We start from the raw sequence: 20,214 nt of genomic DNA on the forward strand, positions 1-20,214 counted from the left end.
TATGTACTTGTGTATCTTGATGACATCCTTGTGATGGGTTCTGATGCTACTCGTGTGCGTCGTCTACTCTCTGACTTAGCCTCGGAGTTCAAGATTTGAGACATGGGCGCTCTGTCCTTCTTTCTTGGTATTGAGACAGTCTCCCAGGATGGCGGTCTTTTTCAATTCTCTCTCAGCAACGGTACATGCGAGACATTTTGACTCGTGCAGGTATGGTGGACTGTAAGCCGCTGGCTACTCCGGTTCCTGTGTCTTGTCCAGTGCCTAGTTCTATGGCTCCCTATGCGGATCCCACACAGTATCGTAGTCTTGCGGGTGCTCTTCAGTACCTTACTGTGACGCGTCTTGATCTCTCTTTTGCTGTGAATCGGATTTGTCAGCACATGCACTCCCTGACTACTGAGCATTGGGTTATGCTCAAGCGCGTACTCCGATACGTGAAAGGTACCCTTCATTTCGGTCTCTTTATCCGTCTGTCCTCCTCTCTTGCTGTTCATGCTTTCTCGGATTCGGACTGGGCTGGTGATCCGAGTGACAGGAAATCCACCAGTGGTTTTTTGGTGTTTCTGGGTGGCAATCTGATCTCCTGGTCGTGTCAGAAGCAACGGACGGTGGCTCGATCATCTACTGAAGCTGAGTACAAGGCACTGGCTGATGTGTCGGCTGAGGTCACGTGGCTAGTCTATCTGCTTCGGGAGTTGGGCATTTCGCTGGCTGTGCCTCCCATTCTTTGGTGTGATAATTTGGGGGCGACATATTTATGCTCTAATCCGGTTTTTCATGCTCGCACAAAGCACGTAGAGATTGACTACCACTTTGTGTGTGATAAGGTGGCTCAGAAGGAACTGCAAGTGAGCTTCATCTCCACGAAGGATCAGTTAGCTGATGTGTTCAGTAAGGCCCTTCCTGGTCCTCGTTTCACGACTCTTTGTAACAAGCTCAATGTTGTTTCCAGTCAACTTTGTGCTTGAGGGGGAGTATTAGGATTCTATTATCATTACTATTAGTCTATTACTATTAGTCTAGTGTTATTAGTATTCGTCTTGTGTTAGGTCTTGTATACTCAACTAGATATACTTTGTACTGGACACATTATTCATTATTCAGATATATCGAATCCTTATCGCATGGACTTGAATTATTAATAATTAGTATTATTATATTAAACACCCAACAATCCATGGTGCTTTCATTATACTCCGTAATAAATTGAAGGGAAAGAGAAAGAAAAAATCAAAGATGGAAACATATTGTCATTTCCTCCCTAACAAATTAGTCAAGTCTATGACATGTAGTCTAGTTAGAGAAAGAGAAACACTTCACTCATCTACATACATACTATATCTCTCTTATTTAATTTCTCCAAATTCCAATTCAAAAGTCCGGCCATATCATCATCATCTTCTTCTTCTCCAAATTATAAAGAGGATTTGCAGAGCTGAGGAATTAGAAAGAAAAGTGGTATAATGGAGATGACTTCAATGGCTCCTCATCATCATCATCATTATCAAGAATCTCCCATGAACAACTCCTTATCATCATCATCATCATCACCAAATAGCAATGGGAGTAGCATTGTTAGCACTAGTACAATTAGCAATAACAATGGTACTCTAACCCCACCTTTGACTCCCAAAACCCTCTCCAGATCTGAAGCTAATAACCAGGGCCGGATTTTAGGCTGTGCAAGCTGGGCTACCGCACAGGGCCCCCAATTTTAGAGGGGCCCCAAATTTTAGAGGCCCAATATTTAATATTTACCTAGCTAGTTTAGAAATAAAAATTAAAAGTTTACAATTAATCTTAAAAGGTTCTATGAAGAGATGGTTGAAATATGTATTTATTGTCTTTTAACTTAGAGGTCAAAGGTTCGAAACTCGTATATGTTAGTTTTAAAAATCATGATTTTGGAGGGCCTCAGTTATTTACCAAGAACAGGGCCACAAAAATCTAAAATCCGGCCCTGCTAATAACCCTTACCCTGCTAATAACCCTTACCCGACAACCTTTGTCCAGGCTGACACTGGCACATTCAAGCAGGTTGTCCAGATGCTCACGGGCTCATCGGAAACTGCTAAGAATATTGCCTCTAAACCCTCCAGTAGTTCAGATCCGTCTCCGCCGCCGCCGTCCTCCTCCGCCGCCAAGCCCTTCTGCGGCGGCATACCTCCCAAGAAAGAAGGGTTCAAGCTGTACAAGAGAAGGAACAGCCTCAAGAATAATAATGAGTTAATGATCAGCCCTTTGATTCCCGGCGGCTCATCAGCAGGGTTCTCGCCGAGGAAGCCGGAGATTCTGTCGCCGAGCATTCTTGACTTCCCGTCGCTCGTTCTCAGCCCGGTCACGCCGTTGACCAAAGACCCGTTGTCCTCCTCATCGGAAGAGGAGAAAGCCATAGCGGAGAAAAAGTTTTACTTGCACCCATCTCCCAGGGCTAACGCCGCCACAACTCCGCCCGGAGACGCTCACCCACCTCAGCTCTTACCTCTCTTTCCGGTCACTTCGCCCGGACCCGACTAACCGCCTCCTCCTCTCATCTTGTGGATTCTTAATTACTGTATTGCCATCATCATCAATTCATCTACCAAAAAATCTTGTATAATTTTATTTCTATTCTTCCTTAGCTTGTGCCCATGGCTTCAAACAATAAGATTACAACTTCATCTAGTTTGAGTAAGTCAACTATTTGGTGTCTGAGCATACTCAGACTAATTTTCGACTCCAGATTGATTTTTCATATAAGAGGGGTTGAATGACATCTCTTAAGGGAGGATAATGTACAGTCAGTCACGTTAATCAAGTTAGTTTTGTGTACTTCAACGTTTGTCATAAGATTAAATTTATTCCGTATATACCATCAAATTAAATAGTGATTACCAATTTCACCATAATCCAAAAAAAAGTAATAATAAGGAACAACAAGTACTAGCACTCTTCACTGTATCTTGTATGAGATGGAACATATATTTCATGAATATAAGCTTCTTTTGAAATAATTTTGATCTTTACAATGAAACTCCGTCAGAAAGTGGCTTAGCTTACATATTTTACTATTTCAGTACGACATTAAAGTAATAAGGTCTGAGTTCGAGCTCTACCATGTTACTCACCAGCTTAATTAAGGTTTTATTAGAAGAGAATGCTTTTTCTTTACAAAGATATTTCTGATCTCTTTCCTTGCATTGTGTCATGCTAAATGGGTGCATTTATGCAAGTGGGGAGCAATCCATCTTTTTTTTTTCTTTTTTTTTTCTTTTTTTGTGACAAGAGAAATTGTTGCTTATAATAATAATCTACAAACTACACTAAGAAGATTGGCATCATGCAACGGGTTATCTATTTCTCCACCATACTAAACCACATTAGGAAAACCCTGCACAACTTACAAAAAATCATAAAGAGATAAATCAGTTTAGAACCCAACAATCCAACCAACTTGGTTAGAGTTGCCCCATGCCACATCAATTTTTTTTTTATTTTCTTTTAATAATTCTATAGGTGGTATGTGTAAATTTCTATAATGTACTTATGAGGCAAATTATACCATGGGCAAGGGTCTACTTTGCATTGTGGACCCTGGTTTAAAAATAATCTTTAGATTTTTGTACTTGCAGTTAACTATTTTTGTACTTGTAAACAAATTGAAGGCACATCACATGGTAATTATAGATACATATAACATGATAACTACAGACACATAAACTGTTAAATGTATGAACAATTTTTTTTTCTTTTTTTTTCTTTTTTACAAAAAGGGAAGGGCGAAGCCCCGAGGGATAAAGGCAAAAATCAATCACTGCGGGCAAAAGGAGCCCCAATACAATCCATGTGAACATATGCCTCAAGGTCAATGTTTGGGGGAAAATAAAACAGGGTCAAATCTAGGTTGGGATCAAAATTCTTTGCCAGCCAATCTGCCACTTGATTTTGTTCTTTCAAAATATGGTAGCACTTGGCATTACATCTTTTTTTCATCCAGGACTTGCACTAAAAATGAGGTTATTAAGAGTTTCCCGCGTTTAGCATTAAAAAGGGGATCATTGATCCAGTCGACGACGTTAGCCGAGTCGCTTTGGATAACCATCTTTGTAAAATTCATATCCCAAGCCATTTTAAGTCCTGTAAGGATTGCCCAGGCCTCCGCAACATCTGCTGAGCATTTTCCAAGGTTACGCTGAAAACCCACGATCCAATCTCCATGATGATTTCTCAAAGCACCACCGCACCTTGCCTCTTGACGCCTAGCTCTGCTGCTACCATCAACTGTAGACACATAACATGTTAACTAACATATTATGTGTCTATCTGTATACAGTTAATATATTTTGTACCTAGAATTAATAATTATGTATATGCAGTTATCATGTTATGTGTCTATAATTACCATGTTATGTACCTCTAATTTGTTTACAGGTACAAATATTGTTAAGTGCATATATAGAATGTGTTAACTGCAGATATATAATTTTTAGATTAGGATTCACAACGCAATATGAACCTTGTTCTATAGTATAACAATTCTACTTATGATATGTCTAAAAATTAAAGTAAAAAATATTGAGAATGAATATGAAATAATTCGGAAACCCCGGAAGAGTTGCATCGAATGGATTACTAAAACTTATTATCAATGGAGTTCAACTTTATATATGTGATGAATTTGTCAAACAAACTTTTTTAATTTGGTTATCTTTATTTAACATGTTTACTGATTAACATTAATACAAATCAATTAACCTCTAAATTACTTAAATTAATGATTATTATTAAATTAAAGCCTAACACATCATTATTCCATGGATCATGGTCCACAAATGTGTTAATCATAAATAAAAAATACATTTTTAATATATATATTTAAAAATACATGACTTTTTATATATTATCAAATAATGTATATTCAGTATACAAATAATTTACTTTTAATATATTAAAAATGTATATTTCATTCATAGTTACACAGTTATGTGGACCATGTTACATATAATAATTTGCCATAAAATGAGGCATGGAATACTGTACTACTCAATAGTATAGAGTAACATGCAGCATGAAGAGTTAAAAGACCTTTTATTTTATTAAAAGTAAGACAAGATAAAAAGAAAATGATGACTTTTTTGCTTATAATGAGGGAGATTCTTGCCTTTATAATGCCAAAAATTCTACCAAGGAAGAAAAGAGATGGAGTGGGGTCCATCATTATACTGTGAATAGTAAGGTGAATCACTGACATATATATTTATTTTTAGCATATTAAATGTTTATTTTTAATATACAAAATGTCTATTTTTTGAAAGTTCAATTTTAATCATTTAGTGTACTGAAGATTTATTTTTAAGTAAAAATAATATATCAGTAGTTCACATTGCAATGTGGACCATGGTCCACAATATAATTTGCTAGGTGGAGTGGGTGGGTAGGTTGAATGCAGTTAACATGTTTTGCAATTAACATATTCTGTACCTGCAGTCAATAGTTTATGTGTCTGTAGTTATTATTTTATGTATTTATAGCTAACATGTTATGTGCCTTCAGTTTATTTACAATCACTTAAGCGGTTAAGTGTAGTTACAAATTAAAATATATCAACTGTGAATATATAATTTTTGAACCAGGGTCCACAATGTAAGATAGCATCTGGTCCATGGTATAACAATTGTTGTATTGGTAGGTTGATTATCTGTTGCATACAAGGAATGAGTGTGTTTGGGCCAAGTGAATGCAACTTGTGATTGGGATCAAATTAATTATATATTCATATTCTTGATTATGTGCTGCACTAACTTAATACTGTAAATATTAAAGAATATATGCAGAGTTGCACACATAATGGAAAAGTAGTTGTCCACATTACTATGTTAATGCATTGGACTTTGGAATCATATTCATCTCTTGGTGTAGGATTAAGAATATGGGGATATTACGTCAATATGTCACTGTTGAAAAATTAGTGTATACCGTTAATACCCAAAATCGTCCTCGACTATAGTGGTTTTTCTCAATTTCGTCCTAAACGACTTTGGTGACCTAATATCGTCCCAGACTTTTGTGTTTCGCTCAATTTAGTCCTAGATTTTTGTGTTTTTGCTCAATTTAGTCCCTCATTTGTTATTCTGTCCATTTGGTGTTAAATAAATAGACAATTCAGTAATTTTAATATTGGCATCTCTTTACTCATAGACATGTGAACTGTGAAATCCTTTTTTTTTTTTACGAATTACTCCCATAATTACTCCTAAAACTGCGAATATAAAATTTGATTTGCAGGTCCGGGAGTAATTCTGGATGTAATTCGTACAAGAAAGAGGAATTTCGCACTTCACAAGTTGAAAGTAAAGAGAGATCAATATTGACATTACTGAATTGTCCCTTTATTTAACACCAATTTGATGAAATAACAAATGGAGGACTAAATTGAGCGAAACACAAAAGTCTGGGACGATATTAGGTCACCAAAGTCGTTTAGGACGAAATTGAGAAAAACCACTATAGTCGAGGACGATTTTGGGTATTAACTCGTCTAATATTTCTAATTAACTTAAAAACAAAAAAGAGTTTTAGGGGTATTTAGTAACATAGATAGTTTATCAGACCTACTGAAACACAAAAAACCAATAACACCTCTATTGAGGCTCGAACTCACAACCTTCCAAATGGAAGTCTAACCCAGATACCATTAGACCATATAGTCCTGGTATCCACATTTGTTTGATTTAAGGAGATTTTGGAATAGTAAAACTTACACTTGGGAATTTTAGACAAATGGGAGGGACAAATTTTCAAGTCATTTTCTTCCTGCAAAGAGAGAAATTTTGCAGAGACATATGGCCCACCACAGCCCACAACCTACTGACACATCACTTTTTGTTTTTATTTTTTAATTATTAATTTTATTTTATTTAATTTTAAGTTATTATTGTTATTAAATTTATATTTATTAATTAAATTAAAATTCTTAATTATCAATAATAATATTATTATTAAATTTATAATTATAATAATATTTTTATCAAATTTATAATTATAATTTTAAGAATGATAATAAATAAAGAAATAATTAAAATAGGGAGATAAAATGGTGGGTCCATAAAAAGTTGTGAAAAACATAAAATTAATGGGAAGATGAGATTTTGTGATTGAATGAGATAGTAGATGATAGGTGGATATTGGAGCCCACAAAAATCTAGGGTAAAATCTTTAACTATTGAGGATGCCCTTAAGGGGATTTGTTCACGGATTTTAAGACAAAAATGCCAACATGGAAGAGAGAGAGAGAGGCAAGAGAGAGAATGTCTAAGCTCTTCTCGGCTAATTTGGAGTTTTTTCATAAAAGTGAGACCCACTGCATTCTAAGGCCAGTCCCGCGCTGCACGCGTGAAGGCCACAATGGCGCCCAGCGAGCGCGTGCACTGCATGCGCCAACTGCGCGCGTTAATGGCGTTCTTTTACCTCTTTTTTTTAAATCATCATTTGTTTTATATTTTTTTTCTTTTTTCTCTTTCCTACAATCTTCTCTTTCCTAATCACATTTACAAAAACTCCTCAAAAATCACCCCAAAAAAAACCCCACTATTGAGGATGCCCCAAGTGTTTGATTAATTAGCTTTTTTTAACAGTTTATTGCTCCAAAACACTAAAATTCAAAAAACTACTCAAAGCATCTTTTTAAATCATAGTTAATTTACCAAATATCTTTCTACAATCAGCTAATGTTATCAACTAGTAAAACTCACTAACCCAATCAACTAACAGCTATCAGCTAAAAACTATTTACTAAACACTCCTAGTGTTTTTTAAAATTAAAGGTGACTAAAATGTGATTAGAAATTCCAACCACCGGTGATATGTGATTGGAAAATTTTAGCCAACGTAACTTATGGGGTTGGTGGTCGGTAACTTTTAATTTGGTGGTTATTCCATGTATATATTACAAACTAATGAGATAAGAAGTTAGTTGTTTGTTATTTGAACATCAAGTTGCCTAAAATGCATAGATGATGTTAAAATGGTCACTTCCTAAGTGTGTGAATGATTGGATGAAATATAGTGAGAATTAGCGATTGGTATGAACATCCATATATGTTGAAGTAATTCCCAAAGGGACTTGTCTTTGTATAAATCATTATTGTGCGAACCATGGTCTACACAAGTTGTGTGGACCATATTTTGTTTGCTGTAAAATAATATACATTTAGTACAAAAATTATGTACATTCAATACAAAAATAATGTACATTGTATTCAGTAGATATACATTTTGTGTATATTAAATATACATTATATTATATAATGTACATTTAATATATTAAAAATATACATTTTGTTATGGTCTATACAACATTGTGTGAACTATAATTTGCCGCCTTTGTCTATGGTGGGCCTCACTTGTAAAGATATTTAATGAAAGCTACCAAAAGATTTAATGGCTCATATGGTGCTGTCTTATTTGAATTGGAGTCTTATTAGGATTGATTTCACCCCCCCCCCCCCCCCCCCTCCCCTCTCTATACAATTATTTACAAATTATTGATGTACTAACCTTTTCTATGCGCGATGCGCAAAAACATATGCCCAATATTTAAATTTTTAAAAATAACTAACAAATTTTTAATAATTAAAATCTAAGTGAAATAAAATTTATTTATTATATTAATCCAATATATAATGAATATATAATGTCTTACAAATATTGTTATCAATAAAGAATAAAAGAAAATATATGGTGGATGCATATGCATGGTCAAAGTAATGGAAAAGATAACGGAAGTTATAAGGTAATGGTATTTTTATCCAAAAAAATATATAGTAAAACTTTAAAAGCACAATGTACAAAATGGTTAGCATTAAAAATATGAACATAAATGAGGGATATAACTTCGAGTGAGACTTATTATGTTTTTAGATATATAACCAATTATTGTTTTCAATAATGATATTGACCTCCTGATTTTCATTTTCCATGTGGGTGTCTTAAATTTAGTCAAGATGTGAGCGTCAGCTAAGTTGGCAGAGTTCAACCTCTACTCAATTCGAGACTTTATGATTTATCACAGAGAAATGTACTTAAATAGTTAATGTCTGTTCTTGACTTACGGCAACACACTTGTTTCCCAATCACCATTTTGCTCAAAATTAGCTAGAAAAGCAGCACATGTTTCCCTTTCTCAATATATGAGAGATCTTGGCCTAGGAATATAATCGAAATAAAAGTTGCAAACATATTTAGGGTGTGTTTAGTTGACAGATTTAGCTCTAAGGAACGTGTATCAAAGTGATTGATATTGTTTGACTGATAGATTTTTAGAACACTATTATGAGTTTCAAATACCCCTTAATTGAAAAATTCATACCCAAATAAAATAAGGGTATCATCCCCTTTCATTCCCTTATTTTCCTTCTCATCCCCTTTGAATAGTGTTTTTAGATTTTTTATTTCTTCTCATCCCCTTTGAATAGTGCTTTTAGATTTTTATTTTTATTTTTTTTGTTCATATTGGTGTTTTGGATGTCTTTTATATTAGAATCAATTGTCTTGATTTTGCATTCTTGTATTTTTAAAATCTTTATTCCCATCATAGGATCATGCATAACCAAACAACATTATTGATAATCATTCTCATTCCGATTTCCATGTGCGAACCAAACACACATTAAGAGGGAGAATGTGTTTTCTAATTAAGGAGGTAATCAAATTCCATAATAGTATTTTAAAAACCTGTCAACCAAACGATAGCAATGACTTTGATTCTCATTCTTGATATAGTTAAACCCATGAACCAAACACACCCTAAGTATTTAATTCTTATTTTAATTCCCATATTTGAACCAAATGCTCCCGTTTATTAAGGATAAGCAAAAATTCACTAAATCCGCTCTCACCCAATCCGTATCCACTTAAAGTCGATGGGATGCGATCCACTTGGTGAAAATCTGCCACTAGTGGATTGGATCCACACCACTAACTAATGCGGAAGCATATGAAATTTTTCAAATGCACCTTTAATAGATTGGATGCAACTTCACTCCAAACCTACTCCAATACGCTCTGCGCTCACTCCTATAGTGTATATTTACTTTATAACGATAATATCAGGAGAGGCTAGAATAACATTTATGGAGCAATATAACTTCAATGTTTGTAAGAGGAAGAAGTTTTCCAACATTATTTATGCCCAAACTCACACAAACAAGGTGCTAAATCTTAGTATGTATACCCTCATCAGATGTCTGCAAAGCTTTTGACAGTCCTGAACTCATTATTTTCAGGCAGAGGTCCGTTTCCTGGGCGAACAGAGATGACCACCTCCAAACCTGAAACACATAAAAAGATATTCATTCAGTGTCTGTCTGGGTATGTTTTTTCATCCCAGATTAATCTAATCGAGTCTCGGGTGGGCCCCCATTCAAGAACGGTTCTCTCCAAAGGGTGTTGCTACATACAAGAATTGAAGAATGGTATGGATGGAGAAACGAGCATAATGCTAACCTGCGGCTTTCGCTGCAGTTGCTTCTTGATAGACATCTGTCACGAACAGAATCTCGGATGGGTTATCCACTCCCAAAGACTCAGTGATCTCGATGTAACTTTTCATTTCCTTCTTGTTCCTAAAAACAGAAGAAACAAAGGGATCGGTTGTTGCAAATTGGCATGATAACAAGCAGTCTTAGGATCAAAATGGTTTCTATTTAGTTTTAAAGTTCCTTGTAAGCGCCATGAATTTACCCCACTGTTGTGTCAAAAAATCCACACAGGAAGTTTCTCAGGTCCCCGTGACTTGTGTTGCCAAATAAGAGCCTCTGTGCCAATCTGCTACCGCTTGAATATATGTAGACCTGAGGAATAACGTAGAAAATTTAACAACCTAAATATGGATATGTAGGTGGAAATGCATCGGCCACCATTTATACCGATATGTTTTATAGAGAAAAGCTTCTATGGTTCATATGGCATAGTGTTATGGCTCATATAGTCATATGCTACAAATCACCAAGAAACTACAGCACACAGCGAATTAAACAAACAAGTATACGAGAAGGTGGAAATGAGAGCAACCTTGATGCCCAAAGCATTCCATTTCTCTAGAGCTTCGGGCACATCATCATAAACAATTGCCTCTAGCTCTTTATGCTGAAAACCAGTCCGCCAAATATGACCCTGAATGATCGGATGTGAAGCAAATCAAAGTAAGGGACAGCGAGAAAATAGAGTTCCTTGAAATTGATATGATATCCAAATAACCCCCTGCTTACCTGTAATTGTTTTAACGAAGTAATCTTGCGGTCGGCTTTAATCATTGCCTCCACATTGGTAACCAGAGCTGCAATTACCTCCTCTTTCCCGGCATCATTGGGTGGGATGGGCACAGCACCCGCAACCCCTTTCTCTAAATCTTCTTCTACCTGCAATGACGAATGTAATAGAGCCGTTATTTACCAGCATCTACTTGCTATTGGTGTTGATGGAAACAATAATAAGCAATGAATTATGATACTCCATATTTATTGTTTAAAAGCTCAACGCACTTGAGCTCTCAGTAATTTGATGTCATCCTGAGTTTCTGCAGTGTTATATGTGATATCTAAATGTCTCCCCACATTATCCCGAGCATAAGGGAAGAGAACATCAGACACAAAAGATATCGGTGTAGTGGTTCCTTCAATGTCCAGAACAATGCAGCGCTGCAAGAAAGTATAATAAATCACTCTGCAGATACATACACACAAACTATATTGACAGTTGGGAAAGCACATATTTGCAACTTACTCTCGATGGCCCGATTCCACCATTTGAAGCAACCTCTTTTGCAGATGCCTTGGTATTATGTAAACTGCCTAAAACACCAATAGACTTACGGATGGGGCCATGAGTTGGCGTTGACCAGTCCAATCCTAGCTGATGAAGTTTAATTGCAGCATCAAAGAGGTAGTGATAGCATTCAGCCTGTAAGGAAAGGCATAAATCCCAAAAAAAAAAGAGTAAGAAATTGCGGACCAGAACATTGTCACACGAACTATACCATAGTAAGCAATTGCAAACCAATTTAAGGAAGCAGGAGATAAACTTCCTCGTAAGCACCAACCTGTGTCTTAGCACTAATCCAAGAATCTCCCCATATGTATATTCCATGATTGCGGACCAGAACAGCTGTTGTTTTTGGGTAAGCTTTTATCTGTTTTGCATTGAACAAAGAAAATTTGTTAAAAATCAACTTCAACTCCATGTACAAAACGTTGTTACTGGAAGTTCAATACTATGCACACATATTGATAAAGGCATTCTACTTGTGTCTATTTCTGAATTATTATTACGTGTGCTTACAGTTAAGAGGAAGGAATAGAAGGAACATCTATTGCAATCAAATTGTTTCCATATTATCACATTGATTTGAAAATCAAATATGCACAATCTAGAAAACACAACTGACAGTTTGATGCAAAGTAAAAACAGGGAAGGTGATTCGAATTCTTGAACCTACAGCTTCAGCAAGAGAGTCTGTGAGTTCCCTTTCATGGGCGGTGTTCTCTATGATTGGGACCACAAGCTCATCATAGTAACCGTGCCCTTGAATCCCTTTGATCATTTCCATATGAGTAATCTGAATATTATAAAATAGCATAATCAATGAGAAGAGAGAGAGAGAGAGAGAGAGAGAGAGAGAGAGAGAGAGACAACTGCATTCCAACAAAAAGTAAAATACATTCAAAAATAAGTTTTTCATTTTGAGCTTTTGAAAGCTAAAATGAAACATTGTTGAGACTCCTTTCCTTCCCATGTGTTAACATCCAAAACAATCTAATTTCAAATAGTTGATTGAGATTCAATCCAAAAGAATTCCTTCCATCTCTTAAATATAGAGAAGTACTTTGAGATTATGTCATAGATAGTACTGCATTTAGTTTATATCACTCTAAGACTCCAAGAAAAGTGTACAAAAAGAAAGGATAAGCATCAACTTCAAGAAGAAATGATACGAAGGATCCTAATTGTCACTATGTTCTTATTTTACTTCATTTCCACTAATGAGCCACAATAATGTATCCCCAATATTTGCGTAAGATTTTCATTTTCCATTAAGTATGGAAGAAACCTAAGGAGAAACAAATGAAATCAGATACCATGCTCTTGCATTTCCTTTAGAACTTCTCTTCTTTTTTCTGTTTTACCATATTGGGGTGTAAAATCATGACCACAGATGTAATGGAGACAATATTGACTCTTAAATATGGAGAGTTGAACTCTAGATATATAATATATAAATATAAACAAGTCTGCATTCCCACCCGAAATTCTTTGGATGATGGATTGATCATTGTTACAAGACAAGATTCCATTCCATGACTATGGATCACAGCACCTGCATTACGCATCTCATACGCCTGGAAAATGGCAAACATGATAAAAAGTGAGAAGGATAATAAGTAATGATAAAGGTGCAACATTCTCCAAGAGTTCTAACCAAATGTTAGATTCAAATACATTCATTGTTAAATCAATCCGCCTGGGCACACTGGGAAGGAAAAGAAAAACTGATACTGCTTAGTTCTCATATAATATGATAGCGTAGTTGACAATTACTTAAACTGAATAGAAAGTTTCAAACCTTAATTAAAGCAATCATAGGAAAACTTCATTGGGAGCAAACAAAAAACAGTAGCACAAGAGAAAAGTACAACTTCAACTACAACAATACAATTACCCCTTCTATGTAATATAAAATAGTTTACCCAAGTTTTGAAGTTTAATGATAACCCATAATTCCATCAGCACAAACTCAAACTACATAAAATAACTGAAAAGTGAAAACCAAGCAAAAGTTTGCACTTAATCCAAAATTGGAATGACAGCTTTAATGAGCTACTTACCTTCAAGAACAGAGGACCACAATCAGAACACTTGGGAGGCTTGTTAGGGTAGGGCTTAGCCAATGGCTCACATAAAACTGACCCATTTGGAGATAACACATACATATCTTCATCCATCATTCTTTCCTTCTGCACTCCTGCCCAAATCCCAAAACACATAAAAATCAATCAATCAATCAATACCACCTAAATACAGATTGCAAAAGTGCTACAAACCCAATTTTTTCCATAACAGAGAAGTGATTGCAAAATCAAAAACTTGATGAAAGAAGCTAAGCCAAAACGAAAAATAAAAAAAGGATTTATGTATTGGTTTAAGCATAGATACCTGAAGGGGACATAACAATGAGCTGTTGGGGTCTGGGAATAGAGTCATCGTGGACCTTGATGGTGATGCTGCCGCCGGTGCCGGAGACCCAACCCTGAGTGTAGAAATGACGGCACAGCTCGGTTATCAAGGCCTTGGTCTCTCTGACTTTGCCGCTCTCAAGGTATGCCTGTGAGGTAGTGGCCATTTTTACTGCTCCGTTTACCACAAGCGGGGCGGCCGCAGCCATCTTGGAGACGTATATATATTATATAGGCAAAGATCGTGGTCTGTAGAGATAGAGCGAGAGGGAGTGCTGTGGTGACCAAGTGGAATTGATTCCTCCTTTTACGTTTATCGGTTAAATTCATGTTTTTGCTCCACGGCGACAGAAGCCTGACTTCTGATTTGTCCACGTAGGCACGTAGCTGGTCTTCTCAGAGAGCTGGAGATTCGTTTGGATCCAATCCAACCTTCCATCATCTTGGGGCAAATTATGCCGTGCAACCGTGTGCACTATATGGTGCACACGGTTGCAAAACAGCGTCGACGACGATGTTTGAATTAAAAAAAAAAAAAAAAAAAACTTTCATTTCTGATGACCGTTAACGGCGTTATGCATAGTGTAATTGCGGTTTTTTTACGCATTCAAACTTTCTATTCTCGAAGTTTGGCAGCTTTGACATTTGGATTTTAGTTTCTTTGAAATTGCAATCATAGTCGCAGTCGCAATGGTGTTCCGATTTTGGTTATGGATTGTTCGATGGAGGAGGCAACAGATCAGAGAGATAGAAAAAAGGCTAGATTCAAGCCCGAGCTCGTGTGCGCAGCCGGCACCTGCGGGCACGAATGTCGTCCGAAATGGCTAAGTTATGCCAAACTTCGGTATCATTTTCCAACATGCCACTTGTAGTTTCGGCTCAGGGAGCCGAAACTGAACAGCAGCAGCAAGTTTCGGCCATATATGGCCGAAACATGTCCAGTACTTTCGGCCTTGTGGCCGAAATGTCCTGAACAGGCCAAAAGTTTCGGCCTTTGGGCCGAAACTGGGTGAGGTCGAAAGTTGAGACCGAACCCTGTACGCCAACGGTCTAGAACCCGAAAGTTCTGACTGTTATGGGGGTTGAATTCATCTGTTACGGAATTAATATCCTATTAACTCCAATTTTGAATTCTGAATTCAATTCTCAGGTAGTGGCCTGCTGTTATAGCTGTTGGAGAGCCCGCTTTAAAGTGCCCTAATAAAAGCTATTTAATCCTTCAACCCTATATAAGAGAGGGTAGAGGCAGTAGAGATTTACACAGAAAAATAGAACACGAAAGTTCATCTTTTTAGCCTCAAAACCTCTTTGCTTCTGCTCCTTCTTTAGCCTACTGTGTTCATAACCGTGTCTTGCTCGCCGGATTCCTTGTTTAAGTGCTCAAACATTGAATCACTAGCAAATTTTATCCTGGGAAGCCTATGCCACAACGCTCTTAGCATCTTTGGGATGTGGCAAATAAGGTTTTAAGGAAAGAGTGCTCACTTGACTCTTGCAAAACCCAACACCGAACACTAGACAAATTTCTCCTTCTTTCCTTCCCTATTTTTCCAGAAAATAATAATCTTAATTTTTTATTATTATTTGTGTTTTCTACCAACGGTACCAACATTGCATACGATTCCATGTTTTTTGCAGTTGATTTTGTTGATTTGTGTTAATTTGCATTCGTTTTTTTTGTGATTTTCTTACGGTTTTGAGACCATACTGCAATTAAGTTGACTATTGCAGTATGATTTATTGTTTTTGGCGTTAAGAATTTGCTATTTAGATTGATTGCTTACAATGTAAGTGATGTTTCGTGATTTTGTATGTGAGATCATTCACAAGTGGTGGTGTTTTATGTGTTTATGTTTATACAGAATGAATGAACTATATATTCATAATTATTGAACTGTATATCCAGAATTTTTGAGCTATATATCCATAATTTCTGTACCATATATCCAGAATTTTTGAGCTATATATCCACAATTTCTGTACCATATATCCAAAATTTCTCAACTGATACTCTGTTTTGGTTTCTAATGCAGTCAGTGAAGATTTTGTCGTTGATTCATCAAGTTCAGATCCAGTAGAGGTAGATGTTGATGGTTCATCTTTAAATTCAGGTTTATATGTAGTTTTTTTTTTTTTTTTTTTTTTTTTTTTTTTTTTTTTTACATTCAAATAGTAAATCACGATGATTTTGAAAACTGATTTTATTATATGTTCTGTTTTGTGTGTGTGGATATTATGGAGTGTTGAACTATATGTTCATAAGTCTTGAGCTATAAATTCATAAATGTTGAACTATATATTCACATTGTCCAGCATTGTTATGTTTTATTCATTTCCTATTGAAAATGTTATTCCTTTTGTAGAGCATGACTGGATTTATTCGGCATTCCTCATCCCCCCTTTACTTAGGAATTATATTTTTATGGAATGCTTATTATTTGTTATACTTGAGGTTATATATTGCATTTGCAGTTGATCAACATTTGGTTGGTGTTGTTGTAAGTAACGGCGATGAAGCTTATGAGCTGTATAACAATTATGCATATAGAGTTGGTTTTAGTGTGATGAAGGGTAATCAACGTTGTAAGGTATCTACTAACACAGTTCAAATGAAGAGGTTGTCGTGTTCTAAAGCTGGTTATAAGGTTAAGGAAAACAATGGTGTTAAGGTTTATTCAAAAATTGATATAAGGACAGGGTGTGGTGCATTTGTTTAGTTTGATGTGGGTGAGGATGGGTCGTGGATGGTTACAAAACACGTGAAAATGCACAATCACGAGTTATGTGCGGTAGATAAGAGTCATCTACTTCGTTCACATAGAAGAGTGAGAGATAATCAGCTTTTATATTTAAAAGGTTTGAAGAACAGTGGCGTTGCATTGGCAGATGGTATTAGGTTTTTGAAACATCAATCAGGGGGGTCTCCATTAATTGGTTTCACTAATCGAGATGCTTATAATTTGCTTGCTTCTAATACATTGAAGCGTTTGGATGGAACAGATTCGAACTCATTAATTGAAATATTTAGGAAGATGCAGTTGACTGAGTCCGATTTTTTCTTTGATTTTGAAGTTGATTGTGATGCAAGATTGTGCAGTTTTTTTTTTTTTTTTTTTTTTTTTTTTTTAGGGACGGTCAGATGAGACGGGATTATGAGTTGTTTGGTGATTTGTTAGTGCATGATACTACATATCGCACCAACAAATATGATATGATTTGTGGCCCTTTTGTAGGGATGAATCATCACTGCATGAACGTAATGTTTGGATGTGGTTTTTTGATGAATGAGAGGACAAAATCATTTTGTGGTTGTTTAGAGCATTTTTAAGATCTATGGATGGCAAGTGTCCACAATCTATCATGACATATCAATGTGCAGCCATGGCTGCTGCTATTTCTCAAGTGTTTCCAACATCACGTCATCGTCTTTGCATATGACATATTAGGGAGAATTCGAAGAAGCATATCAAGACGTTAAGGAATAATAAGGATTTCTTGGATATGTTTAATTGTGTGTTGAAATACACGGAGACTGAAGCTGAGTTTGAATTTTATTGGACAAGGTATGTCCACTGTTTTTTTTTTATATATATTTTATTCATTCATTATGTGGATATATAGTATTTGAATTATGTATATATAGTATTAGGTGTCTGAACATGTAGTAAAGCAGAGAACTTCCTGCTGGTCTCTGAATTATATGCATTCAATTTATGGATGTATAGTATAGAAGTTATGGATATATAGCATTAGATTTTTGAATATATGTTAGAGATGTGGTGATCTGTTTTTTTTTTTTTTTTTTTTCTGTTACATAAACATTAGTGCTGGTGACTGACTACAAGTGTCACAACAATAGTTGGCTAGAAAAGCTTTATGATTGTAGGGGGAAGTGGTGTCCAGCATTTAACAAGGATTAATTTTCGGGGGGCATTTTATCGTCGCAAAGGAGTGAAATCACAAATCATTCGATTTCTAGAAGGCTGTCTAAGACTGCTGGTCTTTGTGATTTTTATTCATCGTTTGTTAGTGTAATTTATGAATGGAGAAGTAAAGAGAATGGTGAAGATGTTCGTTGTGCTCAAGGGGTACCTGCTATGATGATGGAGCACGTTAAACTTCTTTCACATGCTAGAGGTATATACTATTGAGATATATTTTTTGTTTGAGGAACAATTTATGAAAGGCAGTGCTTGTCATCAAGAAATGGTGTTGAATGATGGTTGCCTGCACAAGTATCATGTTTGGCGGCCAGATATAGACATTATAAGGCATGAAGTTAGTTTTAAGCCAGCCAACTTGGGCATTTCTTGCAGTTTCAAGTTGATGTCTGAGTTGGGAATGTTATGCTGCCATTGTCTACGTATTCTTTATGTACATTGTGTTTCTAGTATCCCTGATAAATATATCATGAAAAGGTGGACTAAAAAGGTTGATGATGGTAGGAATGTGAATATTGGTCCAATGTTTTATAAAGTTGGGGTTCCTCCTTCAATTTGGGTTGTTGAGATTAGTAGAAAATTTCAAAGATTGATTGTTTCTAGTCAAGATAACAGCATAGCTAGACAGTTTTGTGATGAAGCAGTCGAGGATGCAAAGAAAAAGGTTGAAGATGAGATTAATTGGGTATGTGCATATTGAAGAGTGTGGCGCTTCATCCTCAAGTGGGGCTGTTCAAAACCCTTCAAGTCGGAGATCAAAAGGTGAGCGTAATGTAAGGAGGAGTAGTGTTATTGAAAAGAAGTACACTCTTGCAAGGGGGAGAAGGAGTGCTGCAAATAAAGTTGCTTCAAGTACGAAGGGTGTTGTTCAATCGTTGGTTTTGGAAAGTATATCCAAGATTGCTGGGGAGGGGTACCTTGTACATCCAAGTTCTGGGAGTTCAAAGTTTTGTCAGTTTAGTAATGTTTTAGATGATAATGTAGTTGTAGATTGAGAGTGAGTTAATACCAGTTGTTATCTTTTTTTTTAGGATATCAATTCACAAGTTTTGCACTGTGTATTTAAAATTTTAGTACTTTTTTGCTTGCAGGTTTAAATTATATATATATATATATATATATATATATATATATATATATATATATATATATATATATATATATATATAATATTAAAGCTATATATCCACATTCTTAGAATTATACATTCACAAAATTGTTGAACTTTATGTTTACAGTTTCGTAAAAATGTTCATATTTTGTATGCATATATCCATAATTTTAAAGCTATATGTCCATAATATATGAACTATATATTCACAAATAGTTGAACTCTAAGTTCACAGTTACGTAAAAATGTTCATAATTTTATACGCATATACCATAATCTTAAAGCTATATATCCATAATTTTAGAACTATATATCCATAATCTTAAAGCTATATATCCATAATTTTATAACTATAAAATCACAAATAGTTGAACTTTATGTTCACAGTTATGTAAAATGTTCATACTTTCATATCCATATATCCATAATCGTAAAGCTATATATCCATAATTTTATAACTATATATGCATAATCTTAAAGCTATATATCCATAATTTTAGAACTATATATCCATAATCGTAAAGATATATATCCATAATTTTATAACTATATATGCATAATCTTAAAGCTATATATCCATAATTTTAGAACTATATATCCACAATCTTAAAGCTATATATCCATAATTTTAGAACAATAAAATCACAAATAGTTGAACTTTATGTTCACAGTTATGTAAAATGTTCATACTTTCATATCCATATATCCATAATCGTAAAGCTATATATCCATAATCCAAGAACTATAAAATCACAAATAGTTGAACTTCATAGATCACAAATTGCAGAATTTGCAATAAAGTTGTTACAAAACACTTGTTGATCATGATAATAAAGTTTTTAGAAGTCACTTCTTGTACATTCAATGATCTTTGTATAGTTACTTCTTCTTGTCTTCAACCTTAGCAGCTTTGATGACCTGGCTTTTGACTTTGTTCATTTTCCATGTGATG

General features: G+C 35.3%; 3 protein-coding genes across 4 annotated transcripts; 2 read left to right on the top strand and 1 right to left on the bottom strand.

Annotated features, from left to right (window-relative positions):
- Positions 1 to 212: 212 nt before the first annotated feature.
- On the top strand, positions 213 to 971 carry LOC109178412 (uncharacterized mitochondrial protein AtMg00810-like). The gene has a single exon (XM_019328034.1). The coding sequence runs from the start codon at positions 213 to 215 to the stop codon at positions 969 to 971; it is 759 nt and encodes a 252-aa protein (XP_019183579.1).
- Positions 972 to 1,224: 253 nt separating this feature from the next.
- LOC109178410 (VQ motif-containing protein 4-like) lies at positions 1,225 to 2,667 on the top strand. 2 transcript variants are annotated; one of them, XM_019328031.1, is made up of 3 exons: positions 1,225 to 1,495; positions 1,538 to 1,655; positions 1,984 to 2,667. In XM_019328031.1, exons 1-3 carry the CDS (start codon positions 1,467 to 1,469, stop codon positions 2,518 to 2,520), a joined length of 684 nt encoding a protein of 227 aa, XP_019183576.1. In that variant the 5' UTR covers positions 1,225 to 1,466; the 3' UTR covers positions 2,521 to 2,667. The 2 variants fall into 2 exon arrangements, with proteins under 2 accessions (XP_019183576.1, XP_019183575.1); XM_019328030.1 differs by having other exon boundaries at positions 1,226 to 1,655.
- A 7,410-nt stretch (positions 2,668 to 10,077) lies between these two features.
- Positions 10,078 to 14,524, bottom strand: LOC109178424 (probable bifunctional methylthioribulose-1-phosphate dehydratase/enolase-phosphatase E1 1). The gene is made up of 12 exons (XM_019328042.1): positions 14,191 to 14,524; positions 13,863 to 13,999; positions 13,281 to 13,376; positions 12,476 to 12,595; positions 12,080 to 12,169; positions 11,764 to 11,940; positions 11,523 to 11,678; positions 11,250 to 11,399; positions 11,053 to 11,154; positions 10,723 to 10,832; positions 10,486 to 10,604; positions 10,078 to 10,310 (listed from the first exon to the last, which is right to left on the bottom strand). Exons 1-12 carry the CDS (start codon positions 14,417 to 14,419, stop codon positions 10,219 to 10,221), a joined length of 1,578 nt encoding a protein of 525 aa, XP_019183587.1. The 5' UTR covers positions 14,420 to 14,524; the 3' UTR covers positions 10,078 to 10,218.
- Positions 14,525 to 20,214: the final 5,690 nt, after the last annotated feature.

The sequence above is a fragment of the Ipomoea nil genome, unplaced genomic scaffold (assembly GCF_001879475.1).
Source record: "Ipomoea nil cultivar Tokyo-kokei standard unplaced genomic scaffold, Asagao_1.1 scaffold0841, whole genome shotgun sequence".
Taxonomy (NCBI): Eukaryota; Viridiplantae; Streptophyta; class Magnoliopsida; order Solanales; family Convolvulaceae; genus Ipomoea; species Ipomoea nil.